This window comes from Myiozetetes cayanensis, unplaced genomic scaffold (genome assembly GCF_022539395.1).
Source record: "Myiozetetes cayanensis isolate MyiCay16 unplaced genomic scaffold, myiCay2020 scf7, whole genome shotgun sequence".
Lineage (NCBI taxonomy): Eukaryota > Metazoa > Chordata > Aves > Passeriformes > Tyrannidae > Myiozetetes > Myiozetetes cayanensis.
This window is the reverse complement of record NW_026087964.1, coordinates 43159363-43172921: the sequence shown is the minus strand read 5'-3', so window position 1 is coordinate 43172921 and position 13559 is coordinate 43159363. Positions and strand designations below refer to the sequence as shown.

At 43.2% G+C, this 13559-nt stretch overlaps 1 protein-coding gene across 1 annotated transcript; it reads left to right on the top strand.

The window, feature by feature from the left end:
* Positions 1-771: 771 nt before the first annotated feature.
* On the top strand, positions 772-11190 carry LOC126652169 (transmembrane protease serine 11E-like). The gene is made up of 9 exons (XM_050338793.1): positions 772-883; positions 2134-2249; positions 2669-2736; positions 4330-4493; positions 5470-5508; positions 6565-6745; positions 6959-7224; positions 7559-7701; positions 8096-11190. The coding sequence occupies exons 1-9, from the start codon at positions 772-774 to the stop codon at positions 8255-8257; spliced, it is 1251 nt and encodes a 416-aa protein (XP_050194750.1). The 3' UTR covers positions 8258-11190.
* Positions 11191-13559: the final 2369 nt, after the last annotated feature.

Below are 13559 nucleotides of genomic sequence, written 5' to 3'. Positions count from 1 at the left end.
CCTTTTTCCATGTGTGACTCAAGTTCTCTACTCCTTTACATATCTGCTGTTGGTTTTCAGCAAGTCCCTAAATCTGGATCTTGTTGCCATGTCACATTTACACACGAGTAGCTCTTTCTCTCACAGACTGTCTGGCAGAGCATGTGGTCTCTTACAATGTATATGTGATTTTGGTGCAATAAACCCCAAACCCTGTAGGGTATCAGTGAATATTACTACTCATACCAACTAAAAATAACCAAAGCTGTATGTTATATGGCATCTCTGGTAGCCTGGAGTATCCTTGGTGCAGAAGATATTTCATAAGTCATGAATTATTACATTTACGTTCAGTTTAAGCACCTGTGTGGGCAGTCTGCTGCACTTGAAATCTGTATAATATTTCTTGATGGGAAATTGCCTCTACAAGCAATAACCTGCAAAACTCTTTCTCAGGGTGTATGTGAGGCAACAGAGGCAACTTAAAACACAGGAAATTCCCACAAAATATAAAGCTTTTGCCATGAGAGTGGGCAGAGACTGGACCAGGGATCCTGAGAGACTGGGATATCTTTGTCCTTGGAGATAATAAAACCTCAGCTGGACAAGACCTGGAGCAACCTGCTGTAGAGGGACCCGGTTTAAACAGGCAGTCCAGGGTCCTTCCCAAACTGCCTCATTTTGTGAAGTTTTTCAGCTGAGCTAAGCTATGCCCTCCTAGGATGTACTATTGTCTTTGTGTTAGAGCTGAATTTCTCCATGTTGTTTTCTTCAATGCAGATATTGATCCCGATGGACAGAGCAAAGAGGCGTTTAGAGCCATGGAAGATAGCAGTCATTGTTGTGTCGGTGATAGTAGGCTTAGCCCTCATCATTGGCTTGATTACATTTTTTTTGTGTAATGGTAAGTGCACCACTCTTTTTGTTGTCACAACTTCAGGAGTCTGTTGTGTTTCACCTGCTACTGTTGTCTTGTCTGATCGTTTAGGCATACAATTCACCCCTGGTATAGAACCCACATGAGAAAGTTTTCTAAACCCTATTCAAGATCTGAACCGGTTGAAAACCTGCAAGAATGCTTGAACTACCCTTTACTTGAATCAGGGATTTCAGTTTTAACCCTCTATCTTTTTCTCATTTTGCTCTGATGCCTTCACTGGTATCCATGGTGAACCAAAGGATAACAGTCTTCTGTACAAGCCAGAGGTGTGTCCAGTACTCAGGCTACACATAATAAGCTTGGTGTTGAACTTGGGGTTTTTGCAGAAACTTAACCTGGTACCCCTAGATGAGAATATTACAGAAAAAGAAAGGGCTTTTCAGAGCCCAGGAGTCAGTCCTGGTTGCCAAGGACTCAGTTTCAGTAGCAGATCACAGAATCGTTAAGGTTGGAAACGAAATTTAAGATTGTCAAATCCTATCATCTTGACTCATGACTTGAAGCCAAGTCATTCCATTCCCAGTCACTTGGCTCATGAATGAAGCCAAGTCATTTCATTCCCAGTCTCTGAGATACAAGTGTGAGTGGTTTTGAAATGCCTTCCTGCTGGAATGGAACTAATCATGTTGTCATCTCAGCTCACCAGGAGTTGGTGAGTTTATGGCTTGCATTAGGACACTAGAAGAAGCAGTGGGAGAGCTACATCTTAGTTTTGGTTTTTGCCAGCCCTGTGTTATGGGGCCCCTCTGCCATTCACCAGAGGACCAGATTTTAAACATCACCCAGCTGCTGAATGGATGCAAACGGCTCCATGTCTCCTGCCTTTCAGAGGGACAGGGACATGCCAGAGTGCAGCCAGGGAGGAGTGAGTTTGTCTACTGAGTCAGAAGGGACATATGTGGGCTGGTTTGTCTCGTGCTGTGCTCACCTCAGGCCAACTAGAAAAAGGGCTCCAGAGAAATGTTGTAGTGGGTGTAATTTGCAGCTACTTTGGATGGTCCTCAAATAAGAAATTAGCCCCTAGCTGGTTCATGGAGCATCAGCATGGTCCAGACCTCCCTTTTCCCAAGGTGCTGCTAGAGCTATAATTCCACTGATAGGATCACAGCCAGAGCCTGGAACCCCTACTTGTGCCATGTTTTATGAGGTACTGTTCATCTTTGAATTGTATCAAAGGAGATCAGCTACCTTTATTTATTTTTTCTCCCCTGTAGATCAAGACAGATATTACAATTTATCTTTCCTGATCAGCAATGTCAACTACGACCCTCAGTACCAAAGGCAAACCACAGAAGAGTTCAGGAACCTGAGTGAAGAGATTGAAACCATGGTAAACTAAGATGTTTCTCTGTTCATGCCTGAGCTATGGTGAGGAGTCTTGCAATTGTGTGATTGGAAATAGTCAGAGGTGATTTTACCTTATCCTTATGTGTCTGGCCCTTACCTGTCTAAACCTTGCTGTAGTGGGTTAAAGATGTGTTGCTGACTGTGTGCAAGCAGATGGTAAGCACAGTCTGTTCCAGCAGCCCTGTGGTGAAACAGGCAACCACAGAGCAGAATGGACAGTGAAACTGGCCAATTCAATTTATTTTGGATCTGCATCCTCTGATGGAAATTTAATGGTAGCTTTGGTGTAGAGGTGGAAATCTGAAAGCATTTTCTTGTGCTTCAGAGGCTCATGAGACTGTTATATCATGAAAGCATGTATTTATTACAGGTGTATTTTAACACATCCTTTTCTTTTAACAGATGTCTGAAGTATTCAAGGAATCCTTTTTAAGTAAAAGATACGTCAAGTCCCACGTTGTCAGTCTAAGGTAAGTAATGTGATGGTCTGGAATAAGCAGGGATGTGTTAAATATCTTTTCTTCCTACCACTTGACCATATGGAGCATTCCTGGTTGTTTATGCTTGGGCTACATCAGTGGGATGACTAAGCCTTGTCTGGTTGTCACTCCCCTCCAGTACTCTGAGGGCTCAGTTACCTTCAGAGGTCAGCAAGGAAGAGAAATTTGGCCTTATACTTCTGCAGGTTAATTTCCTGAGCACCAGTTGTTTGTGGCTGTGATGCAGTAACTGGATTACTGGGTGATCCTTGTCTCCACTACTAGTTAACAGCTGGAGAGATGCCAAGTAAGCTCTTTGTCACACTTATTGCTTCCCATGGAAGCTTGGGCTGGTGTTTACCACTCTGCATGGTGTACAGTAGGAGATGATTATTCTCCTCCCTCTCTGGAAAGGCCTGAAGGAATAAATGAGTCCACTGTGAGATACATGGATATAGACAAGGGAACATAGGCATAGATACACTAGAGGGAAGGAGGCAAGTGGGACATGCAGGTATAAAGGTCCTTTGTGAGAGCTTTGAAGTCTTTCCTCTGCATTAATTATGCATCACTCTCAGTGGTAAGAGCCATTACTTCCCTCTCCTCCAGGATTTTTGGAGTTTATTTTGGAGTTGTATTTCTGTAAGGCTCAGATCTGCTGTGCAATATTTTTCCTTAGACAGCAAAGAATGCCAAAATTCCCCCAAATGTCTTCATAGCACTTCTGGGCTTTCTTGCCTTTACCTGTCTCTATATGGAATGAGTAGTTTGCTTAAAATGTTCTAAATTCTTGTCTGATGCTGATTTCTTCCAAAAGCCTCCCATAGTGTACATCAACTGAAATCACAGAATTTGGGAGCTATACTCCAAGTGACCTCTTTACGCTTTTTAAGTTGATCTAACAATGTATCTCTTCCACACTTATTTTCACTAGGGATACTTTGTGCAGTTAGGCACTGGAGCAGCTTAGCTGCATCTCCCTTGTCTTTGCCTCAAGGCTTTGGTTGGTTTTCCTTTAGACTGTTGCTTTAAATATTGGGCTCATTATTTTATAGTGATAGTAAGTGATTTCAAAGCTATTAAACATGTTGTATCTAAATACAGTGGATCAAACTGGCCAATAAACGGACAAGTGACTTAAATGGAAAGAAATGCCAAAAGACCTTTTTAACTTCTGTGGCTCTAAACTGGATCTTTTCAATGGCTGTTAGGAATGGCACACTGGATATCTGTTGAAGAGTTGTAACTTACTGTGTTATTACCACTGCCATTCGTGTCCTACTGACTAGGATCTGTGTGGAGGCCAAAGGGAGCAATCCCTTCTCTTCTTCCCAGCTCTATTGCTTATAAAAGTTTCCAGAAAATTCCCTCTGATCATTGCCATAGTGAGAACCTTTTGCTACCTAAAAAAACCCCAAAACCCAAAAAACCAACTTCCTTTACTTGTGCACAGCTATGCTATTTGCTCTAGATGTCTGTGCAAACCAGACCAGTTCTCATATAAACAGGCAGACAGTACAAAGCAGAACCAAGGGCATTAGTGGGCAAAGAGGACAACACCACTCTGTTTGTGTTGGTTTATAGCCCAGATCCTGGTGGAGTGCTTGCATCTGTTGTTCTGGTATTTAAATTTGCCTCTGCTGACAGTGAAGCAACGACCTGGGGTCACATCAACCGTGTGTTACGCAGAAGGCTGAAAACAATCTCAACGGACTTGGATGTTGACCAGTCTACCATTAGACTCACAGGTAAGTGCCTTGGGTTTGTGCCTAGGAATTTGTTCCTCATAATTTGCTGTTCATAGTGTAATTAGTTTCACTTTAGTATGCAAATATGGGCTATTCTTGTTTTCTTTTTTTTTTTTTTCCCTTCTCAGAACTGTATGTTAGGCTGACAGCCTGGGAACTTGGAAGAAGTAGCACGAAAACCACTAAAACACACAGGCACTGATCTTATGAGTGTGAGCTCTCCTCTGTGCATCAGAGGCTTTCTCTGTATGACCTAGTTGTGTTGAATGAGACAGATCCCCTCAATTCATCAAAAAAACCAACTTTGTGACCATGTGTTCACAAACTACTTTGAGGCAGACAGTGAATTGAACAAGAACCTCTATCACCAGGCACTGAAATGCAGAGTCATCAAGCTATTAAAAAATGCAAGACTGAGATGGTTCCCTTCTTCACCCTCTGTCATTTCTTTTGTGACAGATTGCTGTGTTTGTAACAAAACATGAGGTTCCCTGGGCAGTGATCCTGTCCCATGAATCTGTCGCTGGTTACCATCACAATCTGGCAGAGGGGTTTTTGTAGGAAAAAATTTGAAATGTTGCAGTTTAGCTCCAGTCAACCTCATCACTGAGGATTTATAAAGACTGTTTTGACCACCTTGTCACACTAAAGCTGAAAAGATGCCTGTGGATGTTAGATGGTGACTGTGAATGTTATACATGCAGATGTAACTTAGACCTACTTGCAGTCTTATGCTGCTTTGGTTAGCTTTGAACTAAGGCAAGAAAGATGTATCCTGTGGCCTTGCACTTTCAGTGATGAACAGAGGCTTCACTGAACTTCTCCAGTTACAGTAAATTACTCCTTTTACCATACTTCACTGCATGCAGCAATGCAAGCCATTTAATTTGTGTTTGCTGGGTACAGGGAGGGAGTCTGTGCTAGATCATGGAGCATATGAGCATATACTCACTGTGGTGTTTGTTTTTCATTTCAGAGTTGAATAAGAAAAAGGGAGACAACCTTTTAAACAACTGTAAGTACAAATGCTTTATAGTAAAGGTTCAGGGACATGGTTCTAGAGGTTCTGTGTTTACAAATTCCTTATGTTTTTATGATACAAGTTGAAAAAAGAATTTATTCCAGATATTAGAGCAGGAGAGAGTGCATGAGACATGGAAGACTTTAGATAATTTTCTTGTAGTCTTGCTGGCTCTGTGCTGTTTGTAGAATAAAGCATTCTGACTTAGCGGTGGGAAGCACTTGGTTTAATGTTGGTTATGGGAAGTTGGGCACATAGATAAGCTACTGTTAGCAAGTTTGCACAAGCACTGACAGTTTCTGTGGGCCAAGATTCTTGCTGGAATCCCTCAAGAAACATTTTCTCTCCTGCCCCCTCCTCCACGCAGAAACGTTTGACAATAGATGTCTGTCAGATTTAAGCTGAAAGGGCAGGGGGTGGGAGAGGGAGAAGAGCTGATCACAGTGAGAGCAAGGCAATGACTCAGCCCTGGAGATTGGCAAATTCTCAGTCCTTCTCTTGTTCTGTGCTCCCCCTTGAGGTCTTAAAGCTCCTCTGGAAAAAGGGAGACAGAATAAGTACCCTCCCAGGGGACTGCACCAGTTCCCTGCATGGTCTTTGCATGTTAGCTTTCCACTTTCAAATGGATTCTGAGAATTGGATTTAACTTTTTTCAGATGGGTAACATATGATTGTGCTGTTGGCACAGTGGCTGTAAGTAAATTGCTGGAGGAAGAGGACACTACTTTTTTGTTGCTGCTGTCAAGGTTAATCTGGAGGTGACCTGACAAAATCTTTTCTTTCAATGTCTCAGATACACAGCTTTCAGTTCCCATGGGGGAACATATAGGCTGGTGTGTCTGGAAACTGGCTTAATGAAAAAGTACTGACTCTTCTATCAAACTTCCTTGTTTGCCCTGCATCTGTCCTGAGACACTTGTGACCATGGCACTTGGTTTCCCTGCTTTAGTTGAAGGCCGTCTCTTGACAGACACCCTGCCCTGTTACATGTGTGTGTGCAGCCATGAGGGCCTTCAATCAGCTAGAGCAGAGCTGTCTTTTCTTTGGCAGGCTGTGGATTACGAAGAGAGGCATTCTCCTTCACAGGAGTGGAGAGAATAATTGGCGGTCAGCGTGCGCGGGATGGAGAATGGCCATGGCAGGCCAGCATCCAGCTGGATGGGACCCACCGCTGCGGGGCATCAATCATCAGCAATACCTGGCTGGTGACCGCAGCCCACTGCTTTAGAGGGTAAGTCATCAGCGCCTTCCTGATCCTACAGGCCTCAGGACTCTTGGGTGCTCTGACCTTTTGTGCCCCTTTAATGTCTATATCTACTGAAATGTAGTGAAGTTTGCCTTAGGCAAACCTGGTAGCGATGCTTTTTGATGCTTAAAAGGGGAGCTAAGCTCCTTTGGGAATCTTGTTTTGTGTGGCTGTGACATAACCTCAAATATCTTACAGGGGAACTGACCCTCGGAGGTGGACTGCCAGCTTTGGGATTCTGCTGAGACCTCCAAAACAGAAAAAACTTGTCCGAAGAATTATTGTTCATGAAAGATATGGTGAAGTTATCCTTGATCACGAACATGATGTGGCTGTTGTGGAACTTGCCTCTCCTATTGAGTTCACAAGTGATGTGCACAGTGTGTGTCTTCCTGAAGCATCTCACGTTTTCCCAGACAACATTTCCTGTTTTGTTACAGGCTGGGGAGCTTTGGAGAATGATGGTGAGTGTCTCTTTCCTTCATGTGCCCTGTCTTTCCAGTGATATCAAGGATGTATCTTGTAGCCTGCAGTTGAATTTAATACAGAAATATGTACAAAAATCTCTTTGTGCATTATGCTGAAGAGTATCTAGTGATGATGAAAGACAGAGAAGAGTTATGCAAGGGAAAGCAAATGAGGGATTTTGGTGGAGGAGGGAACTTTCTTATTTCTGAGACATTGTCCAGATAGCTTGTGATGGCAGAAAAGCTGTAGGAAAATCTGTCTACTCCTAATCTTTGCATGTTTTATGTTGTGAACTCTGCCTGCATATTGTTATGCCACTTCTCCTTCCAGGCTATAGTGTTAATCAGCTTCGACAAGCGGAAGTGAAAATTATAAGTACTGAGATCTGTAATAGTAGACAAGTATATGGTGGAGCGATAACACCTGGAATGTTGTGTGCTGGATACTTGGAGGGGCAGGTGGATGCTTGCCAGGTAAGTTTATTTCTAGGCAATATTAAAAAGAAACTATGTGGAGTGGAAGGTGATGTTTTCTAGAAATAAAATACACTTCAGGGAGTCTAAAGTTTATGGGTTTTGGTACCTTGACAGATGCAAACGAAGAGCTTCATGGCTCATGGGTTGAAGTCTGAAGTTCAGTGCTTGGGGTTTATGTATAATGCACATATGAGAGAATACAGATATAAGGGCGTGGACTGGGAGAGACTGAATTAGATATAGGCTGTCAGCTTCTGTCTTGCCAATAAACTTTGTGAAACTGAGGTCTAGAGAAAAATACCTGTCAGTTGTAACACAACAATTTAAGACTTGTATTAGTGAGGTGAACACTGTTAACTTTGTTCCTGCCTGTTGACATTTTTCTCCTTAGGGTGACTCTGGTGGGCCACTGGTGCATGCAAACTCCAGAGGAATCTGGTATCTTGTGGGAATAGTGAGCTGGGGAGATGAATGTGGAAAGCGAAATAAACCAGGAGTGTACACACGAGTGACTTACTATCGAAACTGGATCCGCTCCAAAACGGGCATCTGAAACCTGGAGCAGGTTGAGTTTTGTGGGCTGTGTACAGCTATGCCTCTGACACATTCTGCTCTGTGGTCACCGTCTAAAGAGCTGCTGGCTTAGCTTGTGGTCATGTATCCAAGCTTGGAGTAGTCTAGGACTTGAAATTGGTTTGGCCTACAGCCAGACAGGAATGGACTTGATACATGTGACTGTTGTTTGCTCAGAAAGTAGTCTGTCAGAGGGACAACTACCTTCATCTATATGCAATATACTGACCCTTTTTTCTCCGTGGTCAAGCAAAGCATTTGAGCCCAAACAACCATCTACCAGCATCCAAGACAAGTTATAACTGAAACATGGCCCACCCATTTGCTGTGTGCTCACAGGACCCTATCTATTAATAGACAAGCTACAATCCAGTTCCTGACTCCAAGGCTGCTGCACCTCTGAATTCTTGATTTTTTTCCTGCATCATTCTGGGAAGTGTACTATAATGAAGAATGGAAGATGGCTTAGAGAAGTCCTGGTTCTTAATATCATGTTGGACTGTTACTTTAGTGAATAGAGAATTTTTCCTTGCTGTGTTGTCCTGAAAAAGGAATTTGTGGAAAACACCAGCTTGTGTTCCACCTTCTTTGACCAAGTGTATGCATGCCCACTCATAACTTCATATAAACAGCCTCTATGACAGCATTTGCCATGGGAGTGACTGCTGGACTTAGGATCGAAAACCACTTTGTGTTCATACCAGTCTGCTGTCATATCAGAGTAGCTGGCTGAATTAATTTCCATTTTTAACTATCCAGATTGCATTTTTCTGAATAAAAGTCCTTTGCTTTTTGTGCAGGATGGACAGTAGTAACAATATCAGTATGACCATTGTTAAAAAACCCCTCCCAAACTGCTTATTCTTGTGAATGCTGTTCTCAAGTGTTTATAATTGACTATGTGCATCTTCATCTGTATCTTGAAAAAAAAAAAAGCTTTTGTATTACAGTGGAAATGCCCGTCTCCTTCAGAGAAGGGCAGAACTCCTAACTGACCCACTAATCTTATGCAAAGATCTCTCTCTTCTGACAGAAAGTAGGAATTGCCTGTGTTATATTGCCAGACTGTAGCTAACTCATTTGATCTCAACCACACAAACCTCATATCCTCTCTGACTTGATGTTTTCAGGAGCCCATGTTTCTGTCTGCCAGGTAGGTCTCAAACACTTTCTACACCTCAGCAGCAGAACATGCCTGTTCCTGGTGAGGATGCTTTCCTTGGTGTGTCCACAGGTTCTCCAATGCTTTATGTGCTGTGGACTTAATTGCTAGATAATGAGCCACTCAGCTGCTCTCTTCTCCCTCTGTGGTCAGAAGAGAAAGAACTCTGCAGAGGAGATACTGGCCACACTGCCAATACCTGGAGCTGGTCCAGTGTACTAAGCAAGGAAGACTCTTACACCAGAAAAGGCTAACAACAGGCTTTTGGAGTGCTCTTACTTAACAGGAATGGGGGAAAGACCCTCAGTGGTTACAGGTTAGGATCATAGTGTTGTCCAAGTTGAGCACAAGTCAAGTGACATAATCAATGGCAGTTCAGGGACCCTCTCTGACTGTGCAGCTTGCTGCAAATGCTGCCAAACAGAGCAGCAATCCATCCAGCTAACAGAAGTATTTTGATTACATATCCTGTGATCTGACTGTTTGCCAGTACAGAGATCCTAGAGCCTCACTGGAGGCACTGGAATATTTGGATGCCCAGAGAAGGTCTGCAGCTGTTGTGTGTCCTACAGCTGTGTATACCCGGCATTTAATGTTGTTTTTCTCAGGGAACTTCTCTTGTGGAATGTTGTGAGCTTCAGAAACAAAACTTGGTGGCTTAATTTATACATAGGGAATAAAAACTGTCAGACTGGTTCCATAAGTCTGAACTCAACAAATCTCATTTTAGTCCCTTCAGCAGAACATGACTTTGAAGTATATTGCTCTTAAAGGAAGCTCAAAGCTGATGTATGACAAATATATATGATTTTTTTTTTTCTCTTGGCAGTAGCAATTATCTTGCCAGGATGGTGAAAGAAATTTGATCTTTATGAAGAAAAGCATAATTACAAGATACAATTGGTTTCCAGTTTTCAGAGTACTCTAGACTTGGGTTTTCAGTTTCCCAATCCTGCTGAATTTCATTGTAACTTGGACACTTAGGGTTTTTAGTCCTGAAAATACCAACTTTCTCACTGGTTCCCCAAAACAGGTTAGTAGATGTCCAAAAATTACTTTTGCATCTGCAAACTTTCTGATTGTGCTTATTCTGGGTACAATATATGACAGCCTTAAGCATTTTGCCCTGTATCAAGTGCTGCAGTAAATCTCCTTCTCCAAAGGGGTGCACACAAGGCTGAAAAAGCAAACCTGTCATTTGCTTAAGGAGCTGCCAGTTCTGAGCATCCACTCGGAGAGATACAGTACCTGATCCGCCTTAAAGCCAAGTGCCAGCACAGTGCAGACAGGAGGATGGGGATGAAGAGGACCTGGCATCTACGTGTGTATGTTTTGAGAGCCTTTATTTTGGACTGCCTTGTGGAGTTTTTCCTTGTAGCAGCTGGAAAATTCTGATCCAGATTCCTCTGGAAGCTAGGTAGTTTACATGTTCTGAGGCCTCTTGGTGATGCGAAGCATTACAAATGGTGACGATCAAGAAGAGCACTTAAGAGAGCCTCCCTCATCCACTGGGAATGTTGGTGTGGAGGGACGTGACAGGTCTGAATCCCTTACTTGTGGCAAAAATATGCTGATGTCATTCTTGTTTGGCTTTTCCTGAGAGATGTTATGGAAACCTGGAGCCAAAACTTCTTATCTGGTTTAGGTGGTCTAGCAGATTTGTGTATATTTTAATCTGCATTCTCACCTATTTGTGAGGAATGAACATTTTCACTCAAGGCAGAATGGGATATATCTAACTATACAATCATGCATGACGCACAGGAATGTAATTTATATGTAAATTTAATAAAACCTGTTAAATTTACCTTCTGTTTCATGTACTTGATAATTTCCTGCATAACAGTAAGCTACTGTAAGTTGGAGACTCCTCTGCTTTAGAAAGTGTTACTATGATCTTATACCACGGATTTATGTGCTGGCTTTTATGTAGTCTTAATCATTTGGCTTTATTGACTTGTTCAAAGAGTATAACGGGGAGAAGAAATAACTATTAAAAGAGCAAAACGTCATCCAGACTTGGACAGAATTTCCCCACTTGGCCAGAGGTTACCCAAATTTATGTGCAGGTAAATAGGTCCCATGTCATCCACTAGAGGGTGAATCGTATTATTAAAGAGCCTTAAAGCTCTTGGCTGCTGGTGGTGCTCTGTCTCAGCTGAGTAGAGAGGAGCAGGAGGACAAGGCACTGTGTCCTGCTGCCTTGAAGATGCAGAGACGCCATACAATATTCCTGCAAAGTCTGGGGAGGCCACAGCCATTCAGTTCTAAGCATAGGCATCTGCAGCCCTGGGTGAGTTTCAGCCTTTTCTCCCATCAGGACGCTGGCATCAGATGCTCTCCTTTAAGTACAGTGGGCTATGGCTGTGAGAGCAAGGGGCTGAGCAGGTTTTGTCTGCTTATCTGCAACACCAAAGCCAGAGCTTTGTCCTGTGGAAAAACAGACCGGAAAGGTAAATTGTCAGGTATTGTTGGTATCATGGGTCTGTTTTCTGAGCTCGTCAGCCTTCTTGCAAACAGGATAGCAAAGAGTAGCAGTAATTTTGAGAATTTGATAGGACAGAAGGTTTGCAGTGGCATGCAGCTGCTGCTTGCTTTGATTTCCCCATTTGACAGTTCCTGATGATTCCTGTGGATCAAAGACACTGATCAGATTTCTTCTTGTTCCTTTCCTGTCAGGTTGGGAATCTTGGTACAAACTGTACCATACCCTAAGCTGGAGGAGACAATCCAAAGAACCCTGACATCAGGTCATCTTCATGCTTGACCCTTAGATGCCATACCCAGTGCACTTTTCCCAAAATTACCTGGCACTGTTGCCTTTGTGTAATCGATGGAAACAGGAGGGCATGGAAGGGAAAACAACCTATTCTGTGCTACCTAGGTAGAAAATAGGTTACCTGAGAGAGAGCTCAGCCAGGAGGTCTCACAGGGAGGCAGCAAACCAAGCGGGACCCTCATTTGGTACTGTGCAGTCCTGCCTGATGCATGTTGCATTTTTCAGTGACCAATCTCCTGAGCTGTGTCTGAAAGGGCAGCCAGAGTCAAAACAGCTGCAGGATGGAGGTCTTGAACATGATTTTCCTATGTCTAATTTAGTCTATGAAGTCTTGAAGGCTCATGCAGTCTATGACAAGTCATGAGACCACTGACAAGAATCATATGTAGGATTTTGTACGCTGCTGCAGAGTAAACTAGAACAGGTAATAGCTCTGGCAGAAAGTATCTCAAAGAGCCAGACTCTATTTGGCTTCCATCAGGCAGCTTAGCTGCTAAGAAATAATATGAAATCAAATCCAAGCTATCTGTCTTCTGGGGACATAGAGATGTAAGAAAAGCCTTGTTTTGTGTATGTCGCTTTCCACAGAGATCTGTCTAAGCGTTCCCAGCCAGTCCCTCTAGCACTTCAGATGTGTGAAACAATGCTGCTCTTCTTTTGTTTAATTTGATCTGTGCCTTGTAAAGGATTTATTGTTATTTTCATGGGCCTTGTTCTCTGTAGCCTAGTCTAAGTCACGTGAATATCTCAGACACTGTCTCTTTGGAGATGCTGTGTGCCTTCACAGGGAGCAGAGGATTCGTGAGGTGGATGTAGAGTCTGGCTAGTTAGCCTGATGGAAGAAAATGCAGGCTGGCCTGTTTCACTGTACCAAGCAGCAGCTCTGGCAGGGCGCACGCAGGGGACAGGCACACGTGTGCCACCTTTTTGCCTCAAATGGGGTGACAGGCTATGAATTCTTTTTTAATGACTCTGGCAGTGGGGGACTTCTATTGTCTAAGGGTGTTGCCGGTATTTTGGGCTGGCATCCCTGGTTGCAACTCAGACGGGTGTAGCAGTTTCTGTTACCAGGGCCTGGAAAGAGGGACTATTGGGAAAGCAGTCAGGACAGGATCTAGCATACTTCAGAGCTTGAGGCCATTTCTATAGCATCTGAGAGCCTCCACGTGTTCAGTATCTCAAAGCTGCATGGGCATGTAATAAAATCTGGCCCCAAGTGACTTTTCAAGGCTCAACATAAGGACTTGGCTTCTCTCCCAGCCCTTACATTGGCTCCGGAGAATCATTCTATCCTTTCAGTGGATATTCTGGTTTTGTTTTTCTACTTATCAGTTATTAACT

What these genes read in the sequence shown, in the direction of transcription:
- LOC126652169 (XM_050338793.1), top strand. Translation starts at nt 772, where the DNA reads ATGGACAGAGCAAAGAGGCGTTTAGAGCCATGGAAGATAGCAGTCATT. An exon ending in TCCCACGTTGTCAGTCTAAG is followed by an intron (nt 2,737 to 4,329) that starts GTAAGTAATGTG and finishes GTTGGTTTATAG; the next exon opens with CCCAGATCCTGGTGGAGTGC. An exon ending in GGGAGCTTTGGAGAATGATG is followed by an intron (nt 7,225 to 7,558) that starts GTGAGTGTCTCT and finishes TTCTCCTTCCAG; the next exon opens with GCTATAGTGTTAATCAGCTT.